The 19,677-nt window shown below is 36.0% G+C and overlaps 1 protein-coding gene and 1 pseudogene across 5 annotated transcripts in view; one reads left to right on the top strand and one right to left on the bottom strand.

Moving 5' to 3' along the window:
• The first annotated feature begins 9 nt into the window (after positions 1-9).
• Positions 10-19,677, top strand: part of Nek11 (NIMA related kinase 11) — a 330,359-nt gene continuing 310,691 nt past the window's right edge. For 3 of the 5 annotated variants that reach the window (XM_047563256.1, XM_047563254.1, XM_047563257.1), the window contains exons 1-2: positions 10-166; positions 3,541-3,810. In XM_047563256.1, the coding sequence (XP_047419212.1) occupies positions 3,641-3,810 (170 nt within the window). In that variant the 5' untranslated portion in view covers positions 10-166; positions 3,541-3,640. Of the gene's footprint in view, positions 167-3,070; positions 3,265-3,540; positions 3,811-19,677 lie in introns of those variants that run through there. The other 2 variants (XM_047563255.1, XM_047563258.1) reach the window with 2 other exon arrangements.
• LOC124993896 (uncharacterized) lies at positions 3,025-3,140 on the bottom strand (annotated as a pseudogene).

Here is a 19,677-nt window from a genome sequence, read left to right as displayed (position 1 = left end):
CCCAGCATGTCCCGCGCCATCTCCCTGGCGACAGCACCAAACAAGTGTGGCCGCGGTAATGTGGAGCGCGGCGGTTGTCTCGGCCCCTAAGTTGATCCTCGCCGAGTTACAGGGGGGACTTGGGCATGCCACGGGTGCCGCCGTTCCCCCGCCCGCGGCGGCAAAGGTAATGCGAACGGCGCTCCTCGCGGCGTGCCCTGTTCCCCGTCTCGGGGAAGGTCTGGGTTCGAGCTGCCCGGGCAGGGTTCCCTTCCCTAGGCCTCCCTCCTGGCGCCTTCTTATTCCCCCGACTCGTCACCGCCCCGATCGCCTCTAGTCTGGGGAAAATTAGGAGTGTCTGATGCCCCTCCACATACCTGAACCCACTTTGCGAAAATGTACATTTCTTTTTTTAAGTTGAAGACGCAAGGAAATGTTTGTTTTACCTTAAAGTTGAAGTTTACCTCTAAGGCAGTTAGACCTCTACTTTAGCAGAACCTGTTGCCAAATCAGCTTCCTCGTCGTATTACCACGGCACAAGTTTGTTACTTTGTTTCAGCAAGTGGTAAACACTCACCTTTCCTTTGTTCTTGCTCCAGGGAGGTTCGTTTCACTTCCCATGGATAACTTGCATAAGATGATAATCCGCCCCCTTTCTGTAGGTTCTCATTCATCCCTCTTTTTTCCCCTTGGGTGGCGGTTGGTCTGTTGGACACGATTTTGCCCTCTTAACGTTTTCCGCACATCTAGTGTATGTCAGGTGTTGAGCCAGGTCCTCGGGATACAAAGGAGGTTTGTTTCTTGCGCTCAAGTGTATCCAGGGGTTAGGGGTGTTGATGAGAGAACAGGTAGATGAAGTGAACAGGAGAATCTAGACGCTGGCACACCCTTGGGCAGACTTATGGTTACATACAGAGGAGACCAGTGGAAGGGATGGCCTACAGGTGGGCTGGGATGACCCAGGGTGGCAGGGCTGAGTGTGAGGTTGGGATGCTGGGACCCTAAACCCGGCCCGCACCCCCAGTCTTCTGCAGCCGGAGTCAGATTGCCTTGTCTTGGAGTTTGCAGCTTCTACCTTTTTTCTTTCCTCTGAAGTCATTAAAGCTAACCAATATGGAATCATTCAGTAGGTCAATCAAGGTGTAGATATCACTGTTTAAATTCTTTATAAGTAGGAGCTCAGGAACTGAACTTCCCATAACTATTTTGTCCTTTGCTAAATGGGGACCCTAATCTCTCTAAAATAAGAATTACTGAGGGATCTAAAGGCCTATTTTCAGTCGAAAAGGCTGTGAGTCCATACGTTATCCTGAACAACTCCATTTGTCCCAGAAAGCGCTTTTATGCCAGTGAAGAAAACAAAAGGTACAGTTAGACATTTGGAGGCCTGTTCCTAGTTTTCTCAGCAGTAAATTTCACTAATATTTCTTTGATGGGGGGGGGAGCATTTTATTAATCTCACTGGCATGGGTTGAAACAATTGATTAGTACATTTTTAAAATAAATAAAATGTATTAAGTGGATATTTTACTTGTTTATTTTCTCCCTTAAGAATATATGTAATCATTTTGTGGTTGTTTGTTTTTGTGGTTAACTGACACTACTACCACATAAAGACAACAGGTCTTCATTATAAACAATAATTTTTTGACTTACTACTTTGGAATTATGGAATGTGAAAATCCAAGCCCAAGGCATAGTCTTCAATTTAAAATCATTTCCATATAGATTTAAAACAAAAACATACTTTTCGTGATTACTAGCAAAACAGCATTTTGATGAAATAAAAATGATTTTACTATGTACCTACTCATGAAATAGTCTTATTTCTCATAACTCTGCCATACATTCCATAGCTCCTTGAGGAATTACAGGCTTATCTACAGCACATTTACATTCAGCTAATGTTAAAATATGATTTAGTTTTGAAATGCCTTTGTATTACTTCTAATCCAGAGAGATTACTCTCTACCCCGTGGGTATAACAGAAACTGGATCGGAATTTGCTTAGCATGGGAAGAAATTCATTCTGAATCCTTATCCTTCCTCTAATTTATTAAAATAAATGGAGACTGTGATTTAAAATTAATAGGAAAAAATCTAAAGGAAACCAGTATTATGCTATCTGGTTTAATCCTAACTCACTCTCTATAAACAATAATAGACATAAAGTACAAAGAGAGCATTGCGAAACGTTGATGTAAGTGTGTACACTTAAAGAAATGACAACTGTATATGTGGTTTTTGCATTTTGTTTTTTGGGTTTTTTTTTGGTGGTGCCAGAGATCTGACCCAGGGATACTCTATTACTGAGCTGGATCCCCAGCCTTATTATTTATTTATTGTTGAGATTTGAACCCAAGAGCACTTTACCACTAAGCCACATCCCCAGGTCCCTTTATTTTTTAATTTGAGGTAGGGTCTCACTAAGGCTGGCATCAAATTTGCAATCCTTCTGCCTCAGCCTCTGGGGTCACTGGGATCACAGATGTATGTGTGGTTCCCTGTTCCGTCCAGCGGAACCAGCGCGGAGAAAGGAGACACCACCAATCTTTAGTTGACCAGATTTATTGAGTCCTCCCTGTTTTTCTGCCTCCTTTGTTCTGCCACTATCTCCCTTCTTCTTCCCTCTCCCTCTCTCCTCCCCCAGGCTCCTAGCTTATAAGCCAATTATAGCAAAACTTTCTCTCACACAGGAGAGCATGCAGAGGAATGTCAGCATAGCACTATATGAATCACGAGCTGTCCACGCGCGGCATGATATTAGATAGCCAATCCTTGAGCCTGGCGTCAACACGTCATAAGTCTCCAAGGAACTAGTAGGCAAGCAACCTTTATGGGTACTTCCTTATTTTGGTACCCAGTGCCCTTTGGCTCATTGCCAGGTGCCATCTTGTCCAAGACGGCCCTCAACAGTTCCCAGGCCATTTTTCATGGTTTTCTTTTTGTTTTTTTCTCTCCCCTGCTTTTGGGGATTGAGTGCAAGGGGTACCTGCGTTACTACACTGAGCTACAACCCCAGCACCTTTTGTTTTGATTATTTAAAAAAAATTTTTATATGACTGCTTCACAAATTTGCGTGTCATCCTTGCTCAGGGGCCATGCTAATCTTCTCTGTATCGTTCCAGTTTTTGTATATGTACTGCTGCTGAAGTGAGCATCCTTTTTATTTTTTTATTTTATTACAGGGTCTTGCTAAGTTGCGTAGGGTCTTTCCAAATTGCCTGGACTGGCCTTTAACTTGAAGTCGTTCTGCCTCAGTCTTCTGAGTAGCTGGGATTACAGGTATAGGCCATCAGACCAGCTGGATGGTCTTTTTGTTTCTTTTTAGTTTTGACAAATTTGTATGTACAAAGACAGACTCTCTTGCTATAAAGATTGCCTTGTCTTGAAGTTTGCAGCTTCTGCCTTTTTTCTTTCCTCTGAAGTCATTAAAGCTAACCAATATGGAATCATTCACTCTGTCAATCAAGGTGTAGGTATCACTGTTTAAAACTTTGTTAGGAGTTTTTTAGCATCTTTTAGACCTGATCTGTGGATTTTTTTTTTTTCACATTTCAGGCATTGATCAACATTTCCTGGATGAATTGGACCATCTATTAGGAGACTTGATTGTTAAGTTTCTATAAATGAATGGGTCAGTACTATCTTGTTTGGAGTGATGTTGAAGTTCCAAGAGCTGGCTAAGCGTGTGAGTGCAGCAACAGCTGTTTCCACTTATCCAGAGACCTTGATTGCAAGAAGATATGTGCTTCAGCAGAAACTTGGCAGTGGAAGTTTTGGAACTATCTATCTGGTTTCAGATAGGAAAGCCAAACGAGGAGAGGAATTGTAAGTAAAAATACTTCAAACTGATCTTGAGTTGGCTGCCCTGTATGTGCAGCTACTAGCTGATTAAGAATATGGGATAACTGTCAGCCTCTTCTTTACATTAAAGCAAGAAGCTGGAAAAGATATTCCTTCATTTATCTCTACAGATAATGTTTTGTTTTTCTACTTTTGTGGTCTTGGGGATTGAACCCAGGACCTCATGCATGCCAGGCAAATGCTCTACCAGTCAGTTATACCCCAACCTCAGATAAGGTTCTTAAAGGCATTTCAGTTGTGAATAAAGTATCCAAATGACCTAAAGAAGGGAAATGAGGTAGCTTATATGATAAGTTTTTAGTATACCACAGTCTCAATGGCAGTATTGCTTCCACTTAACTTGATTGGAACTTCTTCAAGAAGAAAAGAAGTATTGTTTATGACTGTACTTTTAGAAGTGTTATGAAATATAAATAAATGGTAATTCACATTTGAAGTGAATAGGATGTACTGAAGGAAACATACTAATTTTTTTTATGAAAGAAATTTTCAAAATCTGTATTCAGAAAGCCCTCGAACTAAATATTTAAACCAAATGGAGACTTCTATTTAAAATTAGCTTATGTTGATGACTCCCTTGTAAACTGTGTTTCTTCGATTTTGATTGAACCCCATAAACTCTCAGAGAAAAATGTAATAACGTTTTTTGGATAGAACATCTCTTATGGATAAAGATACACGTTAAATTTTAGCTTAAAGTTTTTTAAAAAATTTGGCAGTGAAAGTTAGTTGGAACTGAAGTAAGAAACTTGTACATCAGAAACACAGGCAGAGAAAGCAGAAGGAGGAAAGATCCAGAATCAGCCCTTAGCCCTAGACAACCAGATTTCCATCCCATAGTCTGTTCTTTTATTCAGAAATTTTTAGCTACTCTGGGTTATAACAGCTTTGTCTGACTGGATATTTAAGTGCAGATTTAAAGTTAGTGTGATAAATATTTTTCTACTTCTTCATGTGTCATAGAAGTTATGAAAGTGTTACTGATACTACTACTTTATTTTAAAGATCAACCTTTAAAGTAGTCTGTCTAGAATTTTAAAAGTTGTTATTTTCAGTAATTTTCAATAAATTTCTTCATGAATAATGGTGAAAGAGCCAGCATTTTACTGGCATTTTTAGAACAAATGCATTATGACTCCTGTCTGAAAGGATTTGTTCCTCTTCAATCCTAGAGGTGCTCTTTTAGCTGCACAGAGTAGGATGATAAATTTTTGGCAGTTATTAGAGAGGCCTCAGCATTGAATGTAAGACTTAATTTTGACCCAGGATTTGTAAAAACCACATTTTGGACCATGTCCAATTTGAGTTCTTTCAACTAATAAGCAATTCAAAGAGAATTCACCGGAGGGCTAAAACGTTGATTAAAAGGAGCTAAAATAAAATGTATGAAAACCAAACTTGAAAGCTCCAGACTTGAGATGGTTGACTGTAGAGTGTGTGGGTGGATATGGGTTTGTATCGGGAAAGAAAGCAAGCAAAGGTGGGGGGTTCTGGGGCTGGTTGACTGGAAATGATTTGTAAGTGACCTTTCTTGTACCGGAAATAATCTTAAAACATGACTTGAGCTGAAGAAGGCAGACAAATCCTAGTGTTGTGAAACGAATCCAATGGTGATAATAGTGGTCAAATCATTTGGCACTAGAAGATCTAGTATAGAATATTTGGAAAAGGAATCATTCATAATCAGAATCTCTAAAACAAATTACATACTGGTCACATTCAGCCTTCAGGTGTGTTTTGTTTGACCTGCATGATTTCTTTTCAATCCTAAATTAGTTGCTAGTATTTTCAAATGGGCAGCTCTCAAAAAATGGAGCATTTCCTCTCTTCCAGAAAAACACACACACACACACACACACACACACACACACACAAAGATTTGGTAACATTTGTTAAAATTTGTGACTATGTAGCCACAGTGGACTGGACCTGGGTAGCCACTACTCCTTTTAGACAAATTCTTTGTTCTCCAATTTAGCCACATTCCTGTTCCTCTTCATGTCCCTTAGGCCCACCTGCATCTTAGCTTTCCACTGTCTGCTGACCTTTATAGACATTTGCTTTTGGAAATTTGCTAAAATTGGGAAGAGAATGGGTATGACTGCTCATGGATTCCGAGAATGCTAAAAGAGAGCACTACAGTGTTGTCCTTAAGACCATGGCTCAGGGCTTGGGATTGTGGCTCAGTGGCGGAGGGCTTGCTTGGCATGTGTGAGGCACTGGGTTCGATACTCAGCACCACATATAAATAAATGAATAAAAAATAAATAAATGAATCTAAAAAAATGTTAAAAAAGAGACCATGACTCAGAAGATAAACAAGCCAAGGAGTAAAGCAGGCCTGTTCTTAACTGTGAGGTTAATATTATGCTGGTTCCTAATCTGAACTTTATTCATCTGTAACATGTAACATGTAAGATCTCATAAAATTACATTAAAGATTAAATAAAATATCTACCTACTTATGTAAGATGGAGATATCACATGACCTTACAGAAACTTATCACTCAATAACAGCTGAGATTCACCTTAATTATAAATAATCCAAGTCAATGAAATAATTAAAGGAAGTCTAATAAAACTTTATCTAATCACTATCCAGTGACTGCATTTACTACTAAATGGAAGTTTTTCTTTTGTCTTCTGTTTTGAGAAAAAAATCTCCTGAAGTAATTTGATATTAGTCATGTGATTTTAAAAACTTCTTCAAGGATTTTTCTTGACATTTTAATAATTATGTTGTCAATCTACTCTTTTACATTTCCATAACTGACAAAAGAAATTTGTATTCAGAATGTTAATTTTTTTTTTAACTGAGGATTGAACCCAGGGGTGTTTAGTATAGAACCAGGAAACTAAACTCCTAATACTTTTTATTGTTGACAATTGTACCCTCATTTTGTGAGCAAAGCACATTATTAGCACCATTCATTGTCCAAGTGATTTGGTTAGGTGAAGTTTTAATTTTTGCTTTACGTGCTAGACCACAAACAGAGTAAGTTAATGTTAGAGGTGGGAAAAAGATGAATGCTTGCTAAAAAGACTTCTATGGTGTTATGAATGCTTTTTTCTTAATAGATCAGAATAAATCTGACTTCCTTCAGTGGAGACATACTCCTAAACTTTTGAGCTGATAAGGAAGGTGTAACATTCCTTTTCATGTAATATTATCAATTGGTGTCAAAGTTAAAGGAGTGACTTGAGTAGACCGTTGTCTGAGTTTGGGTGTAGGACACTTGTATGTAGATCCTATGGAATGTATGTTCACATAATACAAACTTCTAGATTTAATCAAAGACTTTAACAAAATGGAGTAGTTGTATGGATGGTGCTTTTTCCATCAGAGTATTGCAGTTTCTCATTATGCCACTTGGGGGCACCACTCTATCATTGATATTTTGTTTATAGTGTGATCTTTAATTACATTCCTATAAATTTTTATTGACTTCCAGATTAGCTATGGGATAAAAGTAAAAGCTACAGGCATTACACTTGATTAGTGCATGTTTGGAGAGAGATTTCTTTTGGCATAAATATCTGACTTCCTTTTTTATCTCAGTAGAATAAAATTAAACTGTTAAATTAAGTAGTGAATGAGATAGAGGTTTTTCCTTTATTGTATTATACATTTTGAAACTTAAAAAACAACTTTTGGGATTTTTAAATATACACATAGCTACTCTAGTCTAATTAATGTAATTATATTGATTCCTAAAAAGATTTTTCTAGTTCTAGTTCACAATTTCATCTTATATTTTTGTTGAGATGTCAAAGTATTTTTTTAGCAAACCCAAAAGATTCTGTTAAATTGACATGTGAATATTGTATATATTTATTCAATGCTATGTGCTGTTTCTGTTTATGTATATATATGTGTATGTATGTATATATACACACAAGCATGTCACATGTAGATATAATGTAATGTTCAAATCAGGATAAATATAGCTCTTTCCTCGAACACCATCATTTCTTTGTGGTGAAACCATTGTCTCATAGCTTTTTTTTTTTTTTTTTTTTTTTTTTTGGTACTAGAGATTGAACCCAGTGGCACTTAAACACTGAGCTACATCTCCAGCCCTTTTTATGTTTCAGTTTGAGGCAGGGTCTCTCTAAGTTGCTTAGAGCCTTGCTAAGTTGCTAAGGCTGACTTTGCACTTGAGATTCTCTTGAGTTTCTGGGATTATAGACATGCACCGCCCTGTCTTGTAGCTTTTTAAAAATATACAGTACATTATCTGTAGTCATCCTACTGTGAAATAGAACATTAGAACTTATTTCTCATATTTAATTATAACTTAGTATTTACTAACCAACCTTTTTCCATACATTCTACAGCCTGTGGTAACCAGTATTCTTTATTCTGCTTCCATGAGATGAATTTCTTTAGGCATATGAGTGATGTTATGAGATATTTGTCTTTGTCTTTGACTTTTTTCACTAAAGATAGTGTTTTCCAGCTGATCCATGTTATTATAAATGACAGAATTTCAATCTTTTTATATATATTATATATAATTTTTTATATATTATTTATGTATACATAGTATATATACATATATATTATATAAATGTATTCCATTGTGTATATGTACCAAACTTTATCCATTCATCAGTTGATGGGATACTCAGTTTGATTACATTTCTTGACTATTGTGAATAGTGCTTCAATAAACAAAGATGTCTAGTTGACATACTGATTTCATTTACATTGACTATATATGATCACTAGTACGATTGCTGGATTGTATGATAGTTCTATTTTTAATTTTCAGAGGAACCACCCTATTTTCCATAATTTCTGTACTAATTTACATTCCCACAAATGGTGTGCAAAGGTTCTGTTTTTTCCACATCCTTGCCAATACTTGTTGGTGAGATAATGGCCATTCTAACTGGAATGGGGTGATTTCTCACTGTGATTTTGATTTGCATTTCCTTGATGATTAATGATGTTGCATATTTTTCATCTATCTGTTGGCTGTCTTCTTTTGAGAAATGTCTTTATTGCCTGTTTTTAAATCAGATTATGTGTTTTACTTTTTTTTTTATTAAGTTTCTTATATATTCTAGACGTTAACCTTTTATGAGATGTATAGGCAAACCCCAGAGATTTTGATGAGTTATCAGGTTGCTTGGGCTCATAACACAATGCATGTATTTTATTAGAAAAGAGATGCTAAGGAGGCAGACTAAATCTAAAATACATGATTAAACTTATAACTAATTATTTCCACTACTGCAGTGAATTTCAACATTCATCTTATCAGCATTGGATGATCTTTCATAGTTTATGATTTTTTAAAAAATTTCATCACAATTAAGATACAGTGATTCTACTATGTGGACTTGATTTTCTTCTATGGTCTGTTTTATCAACTATTAAGAATTTAACACAATTTAAATATTGAATCTTTGCTCTGAACTGAGCAAGGGAGGAAGCTGAAGCAGAAGATAAGACACTTCCAATCTGAAAGAAACAGAATTAATTGACATAAAACAACTAGGAAATGGGACAGGACAAAGCTTAAATATCTGTGTGACAGGTTGCTATTAGAGATGTTGCAGTGGCCACTGTCTGGCTCTCTTTCTGGCTAAATATGGTCCTTATCTTACTAGTTTCAGTGAACTAAGAACTTTACTGTTGTCCCTCTTGGTCTTGTCCATGTAAATATCCAAACATTTCCCCACTTAACCGTGGCCCCTACACCTTGTCTTTTGCCTAAATCATATGGTCAACATGATAAACACAGATATGCTTTCTCTCTCAAGAGGGCATTTCTTCCTCCTTCCTGGGTCTACAACATGAGATGAGGATCAGAAGTTTAATTGGAAGTCTTTGAAAGAAATGTCCTCAAACCTATGCCTAGAACCCCAGGCCTTTGCTTCCTTGGAGAATTCTTGGGTCTGCATTTGTGTGGATTTTTAAGTCTTTACAAACTGATTTCCCCACTCATTCATTGAAACAAAGTGGAGGAGAGGGGGCCAGGAGTTGTTGCTAGAATTAGCTCCACTTGGAACACAGAGGAGTGATCTTAGACCTAAGAGTAAAGGAGATGGAAAGTCATAAAAAGGCAATTAAATATTGTGTGTCAATATGAATATTTAACAACAAATTTCATTATTATGTATAATTTTAATGCACCAATAAATTTTTTTAAAGGCAATTTAAAAAACCGAAGTTTTAGGATCAGAGTTACTGTGAAGTTACTTTTCCAAACCCTAGTCTCTCCTGAGGGCGGGTCAGACTTAACAGCCCAGGTCCAAAGTGTTGTACTGAGATAGAACCACCAGCTGGCATGGGGTTGAAGAGGGACAGTGTCTTTGAAAGACTGAATCATGTTTGAGTCACCACACTGGGAACCAGGCCTCAGCTTTTCATCTTAAAATACCCAAAGACAGGCAGCCTTGGTGAAAAGCTTATGCTAAGTCTAGACAAGATAGATCTATAAACCATTATGCTAATTCTTAATTCAAGGCCTAGAATAAAAAGTATCTCATTTCTTGATTTTCTTATGGAAATTCTGAATTAGACTGAATATCTAATCAGAGGTGAAAATATTTCCCAGACAACAGTGGAATAATTGGACCATTGTTCCCCTATGCCAGGTAAAAGGGCCTCATCCTTATAACACAGAACACATTCCATTTTTCTGGGAATCCTCAGACTGTCTATAGAATAGTTCTGGATGCAGACACATAGAGTTATACTTAGGGTGCCTCCTTCCCCAATATTGAAAGTAACACATGTACATTTTACAAAAAAAAAAAAAAAATGCAGGTTTGTATAAAGAAGCCAGAAAATAATCTAATATCCTGCCATCCAATTTTTGGTCTTTTCTGCATACACTGACAAAAATTTATTCAATCTTTAAAGGAAACATGGCATTGGTCCCAGTGGTTGCCCCAGAGATGGGGGATAGGGAGAAAAGGAGACTTACTTTTGACTGAACCCTTTTTGTGCATTTGGTATTTTGTACCATGTTCAAGATTCAAAACAAAACAGAAAACCCACAAAATAAAAAATGCAAAAAACAAAACAAACAAAGAAAACCTCCTACTTATTCAACAAATATTGGTCACCATTTACTGGTCACCTGCTCCTGAAGGAACTTGAGTCTGGTGTAGTGGTTCTTAACCATGGCTGAACAGTAAGCTCACAATATTTTAAAAATACAGATGCCCAAGTCACAGGCCAATAGATTCTATTTAGCCTGGAGTGTGGCCTGGCTATCAGGGTTTTTTGAGATCTTCTAGGATATTGAAGTGCAAGTAGGCTTGGGAGTGTCTGGTCTGGTGGGAGATAAAAACATGATTTTATAATCATAAAAAGAAGTAATTATAGATTGCAGTACCTGCTACTATGAAAGAAAAGTATTGGTTGCTGCCTAGCACATGCAAGGTCCTGGGTTCAATTCCCAGCAGCACAAAAATAAATAAATAAATATATTAATTAATTAATTAATTTAAAAAGTAAATTAAATCTTGGTTGCTGTGATGTACAATGGACCCGTCTAAGCTGGCAGCATGAGGTTGGGCAAGGCAAGGCTTCCCTGGGAAGCACTCTTTCAACTGAGTGACTAAGAAGTAGCTGGCAGTTTTCACCCTTTACTGGGTATCAGAATTGTCTGGAGGGCTTGTTAAAATACAAATTGCTGGGCTCCCCCCACCTGCAAAGTTGTTGATTCAGCTAGTCTGGTGGGAGGAGCTCGAGCATTTGCATGTCTAATAGCTGCTCTGGGTTGCTAGAGGACTACACTTGGAGGATCTTTGAATTAGGCTAAAATGTGGGCAACAGTTCCATTCAGTGTAAAAGGCCCTAAAATGGTGTAGGGGTCTAAAAGCACCATTCTGAATGCCTGCATCATAGTCCGCTGTGTGGCTTTAATATCTCTTGGCCCCCTCTTAATGGATATCTAGGTTCTGGCATCCTCTTTAGACTATTTCTTGTGCTTTTCCAGGTCCTTAGAGACTTGATATAATGATCAGTTTGGCATATCCTGTCAACAGCATGACTCTGGAAAACTAATGAACTGTGCTTCAGTCGCTGAAGTCACAGGCATTCCGTGTCATTCAATTGAAGGATTTTGGGGTCTGTTTTAAATTATGGCCACATTTGCTGAGAGGCTTAGTTGTAATTAGAAAAAAAAGCACTTCATCCATTTTCAAGTTTATTTCTGACACTTTGAGAAATCAGTTTTCATACTGTAAGGACTAAACTAAAAATAAATAAATAAATAAAACCTCCCTTTCTATATATAAGTTTTCACTGTTCATAAGAAAGGACATTATTTCTTCTTAAGATTAATAAATTGATCATAGCAGCTGGATAATGTAAAAAATAATTAAAATGAGTAATAGTTCTTACTATAAATGCATGGATTTTATAATATCTGAAATAAATTTTCAGTAACTCAATTGTGACAGTAATTTCTGCCATTTAATAACTGATAGCATATGATATTAAACCATAGACTCATAATAGCCCAAGCTAGTGTTTGTTTTGCACCTACTGATACCTATTTATGAATTTTTCTGTCTGATTTATTTAATCACTTTAGCATATCATTACCAGTTTTGAGTCAGTCTAAACAATCAGTAGATTTAATGAATCCAACTTTGAGCTCGCTCAGTGTGCTCTTATTAAAGCAATTATTTCTATATTATGGCCATGATTTCTCTCTAGTGGGTATCTGTGAAAGAAGACTAGGGTTATTGAGTGGGCTGAGTTAACTTAATAGGATTCAGTGGTTTATGTAGTGAAGAGTTATGAAAGCAATTTGGAGGAAACTAACGATTTTTTTCCATTTTGCCTGCCTGATTTCAAAACAATTTTCTTCAATTTTTACATTATAGAGATCAGTTTAAATTTTTTTCAATCTTATATTTTAAGATAAATTATATTATGAAAGCATATTAAAATATCTCTAAAAATAGTTCAGGTTCTAAGGGCTCTTGTGCTTGCGTCCCCATAGGTAAATCTGGAAAGGGCAAATTTGAACTTGGACTTCATGTTGAGCTTTGCCAGTTCTCTGCCTGAGATAAGGTCAAATTCTTTGCTTTGGCTATCTTCAACATTTAACATTTGGAAGATAGGAAAGAAAAAGAGAAAATGCAAAAGCCCATCATTACTCTGATTTATTTCAGTAATGTTAATAAAGTCAATATTATAAAGTAAGTGATTTTCCTGAGGCTACTTTGCTGCATGTGTTAGCATTAAAGAAACCATGTACTTCTCCCACCCCCCTCCCCAGTTTTTAATATTTACACATGAGATGTAACTAATAAATAAAATATTTTAGCATGATTGGGATTCAGGGAAACCCTCAATTTCTCTTTTGGCTTGGGCAGAGAGCCAAAAAATCCTGCTTTGATGACTTAGTAACTATGAAGCTTTTAGGAATAAGACAACACTCAAAAATTCTTTTTTGAAAACAGTACATTTCTCCTGCATAATTGTAACACATCAATAAAAATATGGAAGAAATAAAATTTTTTAAAAAATCACAAAACAAAAAATTTTCTCACTGTGAGAGAAAACAAAAGTGATTTGTTTTGAATATTCACACATATTAATGTTGACAGTTAAAGTATATTCAGATTACTATAGTATATTTGTTTAGATTTTCAGATTGACTAATTCCTTATTTATGCCATTCCATTTTTCCATTGTGATGTTTTGTGGACTTGTGAATAGAGAAGCTGATAGTCTTGCCAACACTGAATAATACCCTCAAAATTAGGAATATAATTCTTCATTTAAATGTGTGAGATGGGGGGGATATCTAAGCTATTTTAGTAAATAATAATAAAAATATTATTAGATGTGCCTAGTCCATGTTATTGTCAGCTACCCCAAATTTTCAAAGTACAAGACTCATATGTAAAGCCTATTATTTAAAATGTTATTTTATCTCACTTATTCAATAAATAAAATATTTAGAATGAATGCAGAATATGCAAGAGCAAAACTTTATGGGTATAGTCTAGTCAAGTTTTTTTCCCCCTTACTGAAAAAGGACCTCTTCTGAACAAATGTATGATAGTATAGACTAAGATTATTTTTAATAAGGTCCAGGAGAACTTCATTAGCCAAAATTCAGGGTTTTTAATGGTTGATGATATCAGAATATTCAGAGAATATTAATTAACTTTAATTTTCCATCTCCAAAGAAAGTACAATATCCTCAAGTATAATCTGTAACTAACTGTTCTGATCATTGATTCTATTTGAGTGGCCTTCTTGGGGGAATTTTTCCTCCTCCTACTTTGTTGTATCTGGCATAATCTCCCTTTACCATCTTTACTCCTAAAGAATCAGCTGAGGGAGGCATCTTCTTAACTTAGTCCTTTTCCTAACTGATCTGGTACCTTTTTGGACAAAAGCATGGATCTGGAGTGTAGGTATGAGCAGTTTTGGCTAGTGCCCAGATTATGACTATTTTTAACTGAGATTTTAGTTGTTACATCATTTACCTTTAAAAAACTTAAAATGATACACATGTATGACTTAAAAGGATTGAAAAGGGGTAAATTCTTCATTTAAAATTATATTTATGACTCAGTTTAATACTCCTGAACTGTTTTTTCTAGGGGAAAAACTTTAGTTGCCTCGACATCCAGGTCTAAGTAGTGAACTTGGAGTGATGTACATAACTTAAAAGTCAATGAGGGATTAAAAACAACTCCTCTCACATTATTAATAGCTTCTTTGCTCAGTTATTTCTAAGCTTAATTTTTGGAAAGAAGTGTATATTTATGTGGGAAACAAACATTTTTGACATCAGGGAGTTCTAAAAGTGGTTGGTATACTCTAGTAATTATTCATTGCATAAATAATTTCATGTAATAGTAAAAATAAGCAGTATGTGACCTTCATTAAAATACTGTGAAATTGAATTCCTGTTCATAGTTTAACAAGAACACAATTATGTATTTGAGTACTTTTCATCTGCTTCACAGGTCTTATTACCTAATATAAGTATAGATAATTATGAACACTTGATATGCTATATACTTATTAGTACAGCAGTGCTTTGCTTGGTTATGTGAAAAACCCAACCTAAATTTTAGTTATTAAAAAAGCAAGCTCTGGACATGAAGAAACATTTGGGGATATGCTCATTATTATGATTATGGAAGTGGTGCAATGGGTATACACATAGGTCAAATTTTATAAAATTACACACTTAAAATGTGTGCAGTGTATTGTATGTCAATCATATCTTAACAATTGAATTTAGAAAATGCAAACCCTGGACCATGATACATGAAAACCTTTAAGAATGTTGAACTGGTTGAATTTGCAGTTGCTAGTGGTGATTAATATGAAATTTGATAGTTTAAGCTGAGTTTCTTTTTAATCTTTCATACCAATTAAAAACCTTATTGTTTTAGTTCAGAGAAAAATTACAGGCTTTGTTTTTTGTGACATTTATTGGGCAAGTGGAAAAGGAAGGTCAAAATGTCATTGATATTCTTGTCATGTGCTAGGTTTCCAAATATCTTTCTTTCTTTCTTTTTTTGGTACCGGCAATTGAACCCAGGGGTGCTTAACCACTTGGCAACATCTCCAGCCCTTTTAAACATTTTATTTAGAGACAGGGTCTCACTGAGTTGCTTAGGGTCTTCCCAAGTTGCTGAGGCTGACCTTGAACTCAAGATCCTCCTGCCTCAGCCTCCCAAGATGCTGGAATTACAGGTGTGTGTCACAGTGCCTGGCTTCAAATTTCTAAGAGTGGAAAATTTGGAATATTAAGTCTCTAATTAGACTGTGTTTGGGTGTCAATTTTCTCAGTCTCTTCCACTTGCAGCAGTCACTTAGCATTTTAGCATTTTAATTTAATTTTGGTTGATGTTCCCATTTTCCCATTAGTTTGAATTTGGAGCAACCCTTTTAAACCTGAACACTTAAGCCATATTCACCTCACCAGATTTGTGCCCCGATTGTTCTTTATTCCCTGTCTTACCTCTGTCTTTCATCTCATGAACCTTATTCAAACGTGTATTTGTGGGTTTCAGGACAAGTCAGCCAATTCACTTTTTTATAATATTGGATTTGCTTTTCAGTGATTAACGGCTTTTAACTCATGTTGCCATTTGAAAGATATTTCAGTGCAGTGATTATCAAGCTCTAGTATGTAGTTTCTAATATTTTCAGAATTACTTTAGAAATGGAAATTCTAAGATGGATCAATGACAGCTGTGATTTGCAAGACAATGACAGCTCTGATTTGCAAGACAAAGTGAAGCATTTGGATGTTCAATATGGATTGGACTTGACATATCTGAGATTGAATTTTAAGTAGGCCTTACTATCTTTAAAGGACTTGAGTACTGAGTTTATTGTAAGGGTTAAGTACATACTGAAAAGTTTTTGAAAACAGAACAGTAGATAATTTTCCCCCAGGTAAAGCTTATTTTGGCATTATTTGACTAACCTTACATAATCATAAAAACTTGTATGTATACACACACACATGCTTTTATGTGAGTGTGTATATGCATTCTTGATTTCTTAGTTTTTCATTTTAACACTAGTTTCAGCAGCAAAAGTTATGCTTAGCTGATGACAGATATCCTGGTCTGATGGATAAAGAGGTCAGGGCTCAATATTTTAATAGCAATACAGATACCCAGTTGGAAATGGCTACTTTATAAAAATTCAAAAGGCATTAATATGGCCCCTCCTTGAAAAGCCCACACTGAGAGGCACTAACTACCCCTGCCTCTGCAGTGTGGGGTTATTTTGTGGGATGTCCCTTCACAGCTGCCTTTGGCTTCTATTATGCCATTAACCAGACTCGCTCCAGGATTCCTTGGAAACTGTGTGCCTACCTGAATAATTTATTACCTAGTGATCAATTATTCATAACTCATATTACAACTGAAATAAAATCTAAAGGTGGAATCATTTTGCCACTTATGAATATCTAAGAGATCATCAGGAGATTGCAGTGGAGTTTTAAGTCTTTGCCATCCCACTGCCTGTTGTTTCTCTGAAGGGATTCCAAAGAGTACAGCCTTCTGAGATGGAATCAGAATCGATGAATGCAGTAACAAATGCCTCCCTGCTGTCCTTGCCGCATTGGTTCATCTATTCATGCTGTTTGTCTCTTTAATTCTGGCCTCATTTACACCTAGAAATGAAATTTCAGTTTGAGAGAATGTAGGTGACGTTTATGGCACAGTGGGTTTGTTAAGCCGTTTTTAGGAGGTCCACAAGGGTATAAAACTTGTCTTAGAATGTATTTTCTGAGATAAGATGCAGGTATCCTTAGACCATTTATTGACACCAATCGTTGCGTTTTCTTGTTCCATCAGAGTTATATCTGAGTTGTAACTTATTTATTGAACCCTACCTTTCGTATAAAGAAATGCCATATGTTTTTCATATATATTACATAGAAAGCATCTTAGTAACAGTGACATGAAAGTATAATGAAAAGAAACTTTATGAATTCAGGAAACATAGTAGAAAATAGTTTGGCTTAATACAAACTGATTAATTTTGTAATAATCAATAAGCCTTTGAAGATGTGTAGAAAATAGTTGGAGAGTTTCAAATTCCAGTTCTGTTGGGACAGAAAGTTTGCCTTTAGGGTTTCTTGCCTCCCAAGCAGTTGACTTTCCACTAGGCACTGTTGGCACTGTTGGCACTGAGGGGTGGCTATGACTCTATAACATTTCATATTTTCGTGTTTTCTCTGGTTATTCTCAAAAGTAACTTAAGTTCTAATTTCGAGCATGAGTCCTGAGACACTGAGATTTGCTTTGTTTTAAAAATCCCAGTTTGAAAAAAAAAAAAAAATCCCAGTTTGTAGGTAAAATTCCAAACTGTTAAACAAGTATTTTTAGTAGCGATTCCAGATATTTTTGGTGTTGATGTTGGTTTTCCAAATGGAATGGAGGCTTAATGTTTAAGTAGATTTTAACTGACCTAAACCCATACTTCACACTGGACCATATGTAATGCCCCAGATAACCTACCACTCATGAGTTTAAATCTGCTTTAATTTTACTATTATGAATATATATGGAAAATTTTTAGACAAATGTAAATATGTCATGGATTAGAGTAAAAACTTGCATGATTTTAAAATTTTATAATTTTTAATAGGTTACACATTCTTGTGGCTCAAAACCTATAAAAAGGTATACCATTAAAAGTCTCCTCTCATTCTTTTCTTCCCTTTTACAAGTTCTCATCCTCTTCCCCAAAGGTACCACTGTTAACAGTTTCCTGTGAATCTTTCCAGAGTTACTTTATGTGTATATAAACAACTTAGAGTATAGATTCTTATTTTTCTTCCTTCTGATAAAAACTAGCAAATTATACATTTCTGTTTCTTTTTTCATGCAAAAATATCTTGGAAATATTTTCATATTAGTATATATACAGAATATTTGTACATATACAATGTGTGGTAATGAAATCAGGGTAATAAGTATTTCCATCTCTTTAAACATTAATCAATTAAACATTTTTATCTGTTGGGCATTTCATACTCTTATAGTCATTTTGAAATATATCATAGATTATTTTAACCAATAGTTACTCTACTGTGCTAAAGAAGAACCCCAAATAATCCTTTGGCTCTGTTTTGGTGCCTCTTATTGAGCTTCTTTCCACCTTCTTCCCCTTACTGCCATCCTCTTGGAGGCGGGTACTGGAGATTGAATCTAGGGACCACAGTGCTATCTAGGCAAGTGCTCTACCACTAAGCTACGTCCCCAGCCCTTTTTAATTTTGAGACAAGGACTTTCTAAGTTGCTCAGATTGACCTCAAACTTGTGATCCTCCTCTCTGAGCCTCCCGAGTAACTGGGATTACAAGTATGAGTTACCATGTCAAACTTCCCCCATTTTTAATTTTTTTTTTTTTTTTTTTAGTTGTAGAGGGACACAATACCTTTATTTTATTTATTTATGTGGTGCCGAGGATCAAAACCAGTGCCTCATGCATGCCAGGTTAGTGCTATAACACTGAGCCACAGCCCCAGCCCCCTGCCAGTCTTTTTTATAAATAGCTCCACAGTGTGTTCCATGGTGTGGCTCTAATACAATTTATTAACTCTTGTTCCCATCGATGTGCATTTGGATTGCTTTACATCTTTTATCATTAAAAACACTGTTGGAGTGAATAACCCTGAACATTTTTCATTTCAGAAATATGTCACTATTTTGTGCATGATTTTTTTTTTCCTCCTCATCTGAGGAGCCGGAGGATTTGAACCGTGGCCCTTGCGCATGCTAGGCGAGCACTCTCCCAAACGAGCTATTTCTTCAGCTCCTGCATGAATTTTTAAGATAACACATGAGATTTTAGAGACATGTCTTGCCTTTCATAGTCCTAGCAGTCTGAGTTTATCCTTTGTTGCTGTTAGGAATGTTTTGCTGGAGAAGTTTGAGAAGTGCTGCTGGAAAAAAAATTTTGAGGCCTACTGGTGGGATGATTTTTCACTTTATAAAATAACTTTGTTGTGAAGTGATAGTGACAATAGTTACTTTGCCATACTGTGTTTTCCTGGAGGTGATATAAGAACATGTGCAAATCTGGAGGCAAATTATTTATAAGCATAAATCATACTATAAACTCTTCTAGTTTTCTTGAAGGTGTTTGACACAATGAAACATTTAGAGCTTTAAGATTTCAGAATAGGCTCAGGGTTCTCTGACCTTAAACCCTAGAGCACCAAACTCTGACACCTTGAAAATAATTAGCAGATGTTCTACATTAAAAGGATTCCATGATTTAAAAAGTTGAGAAAATGCTGGGTTCCACAAAGTTAAAGCAGATTCTTTACTGAAGGACTCTTTAGATCCTTAAAT

Source organism: Sciurus carolinensis, chromosome 9, assembly GCF_902686445.1.
Source record: "Sciurus carolinensis chromosome 9, mSciCar1.2, whole genome shotgun sequence".
Lineage (NCBI taxonomy): Eukaryota > Metazoa > Chordata > Mammalia > Rodentia > Sciuridae > Sciurus > Sciurus carolinensis.
The sequence above is the reverse complement of the archived record's forward strand: the minus strand, read 5'-3'. Positions and strand labels throughout refer to the sequence as shown.